Source organism: Ursus maritimus, unplaced genomic scaffold (assembly GCF_017311325.1).
Source record: "Ursus maritimus isolate PB19 unplaced genomic scaffold, ASM1731132v1 scaffold_2289, whole genome shotgun sequence".
Taxonomy (NCBI): Eukaryota; Metazoa; Chordata; class Mammalia; order Carnivora; family Ursidae; genus Ursus; species Ursus maritimus.
This window is the reverse complement of record NW_024424774.1, coordinates 1-1,428: the sequence shown is the minus strand read 5'-3', so window position 1 is coordinate 1,428 and position 1,428 is coordinate 1. Positions and strand designations below refer to the sequence as shown.

Sequence of the window (1,428 nt, the reverse complement as noted above, 5' to 3'; positions counted from 1 at the left end):
AGGCAGCCCACGTGCAGCAGATGTGGGAAATCGTTAGGTCGCAAATCTGTCCTCATTCACCCCCAGAGATGGTACAGTGGAGGGAAGAGGTATGTTTGCAGTGGATGTGCAAAGTCTATTAGCTCTAGCTCAGTGTTGATTACCCATAGGGTTGAACCTGGGGAAAGCTCTTACAAGTGTCGTGCCTGTGCAAAATCTTTTCCCTCTATGTCTACCCTCTGTTGTCATAAGAGATCTCATGCAGAGGAAGGACGGTATGAGTGTAGTGAATGTGGGAAATCTGTTACCAGTAGTTCCTCTCTCCGATCTCACCAGAGACTTCACAGTGGAGAAAGGCCTTATAAATGTAATGAATGTGGGAAATCTTTTGTTCGTAGTTCTGCTCTACGTAATCACCAGAGAGTTCACAGTGGAGAAAGGCCTTATGAGTGTACCAAATGTGGCAAATCTTTTATGAGTGGTCCTGGCCTCAGTTACCACCGGAGAGTTCACACTGGAGAAAAGCCTTATAAGTGCCATGAATGTGGCAAATCCTTTATGAGTAGTTCTGGCCTCGGTTGTCACCAGAGCATTCACACTGGTGAAAAGCCTTATAAGTGCAATGAATGTGGGAAATCCCTTGCTAGTAGTTCTGGCCTTCGTTATCACCAGAGTGTTCACACTGGAGAAAAGCCTTATGCGTGCATCGAATGTGGGAAATCTTTTATCCGAAAAATTACTCTTAGTGAACACATAAGGCTTCACTCAGGTGAACGGCCTTACGAGTGTAATATATGTGGGAAATCCTTTAGCCGAAAAATTACACTTAGTGAACACAGAAAGCTTCACTCCGGTGAACGGCGGTATGTGTGTAATGAATGTGGGAAATCTTTTACTGCTAGTTCTTCCCTCCGTTTTCACCAGCGAATTCACACTGGACAAAAGCCTTATCAGTGCAATGAATGTGGGAAATCTTGTACTACTAGTTCTGCTCTCCGTCGTCACCAGAGAGTTCACACTGGAGAAAGGCCTTATGAATGCTCTGAATGTGGGAAATCTTTTACTGCCAGTTCTACCCTCCGTTACCACCGGAGAGTTCACACTGGAGAAAGACCTTATGAGTGTAATCAATGTGGGAAATCATTTACTGTTAGTTATGGCCTCCGTTCACACCAGAGTGTTCACACTGGAGAAAGGCCTTAAGGTGCCCTGGATGTGGGATATCTTTTATAACTCCTAATGGTTTTAGATATCATAAGAGTCTTCACACTGAAGGAGGGGTTTAAAATAGCGTGGAAGGTGATACTTCTTTGATCAGTATAGTTCAGGCCGCATGACAACCTCTGTGAGGCAGCCACGTACCTGAAATGAATTTGATTCAGCCGAATGTCCTCAATGGAGTGATTTTGCATAAGTTCCCCCTATTTTTGGAAAATTTCAGAACCTGCA

At 44.4% G+C, this 1,428-nt stretch overlaps 1 protein-coding gene across 1 annotated transcript; it reads left to right on the top strand.

Annotated features, from left to right (window-relative positions):
* Positions 1-6: 6 nt before the first annotated feature.
* Positions 7-1,422, top strand: LOC103681387 (zinc finger protein 211-like). Its single transcript, XM_008710954.1, has one exon. It carries the CDS (start codon positions 208-210, stop codon positions 1,180-1,182), a length of 975 nt encoding a protein of 324 aa, XP_008709176.1. The 5' UTR covers positions 7-207; the 3' UTR covers positions 1,183-1,422.
* The last annotated feature ends 6 nt before the right edge of the window (positions 1,423-1,428 follow it).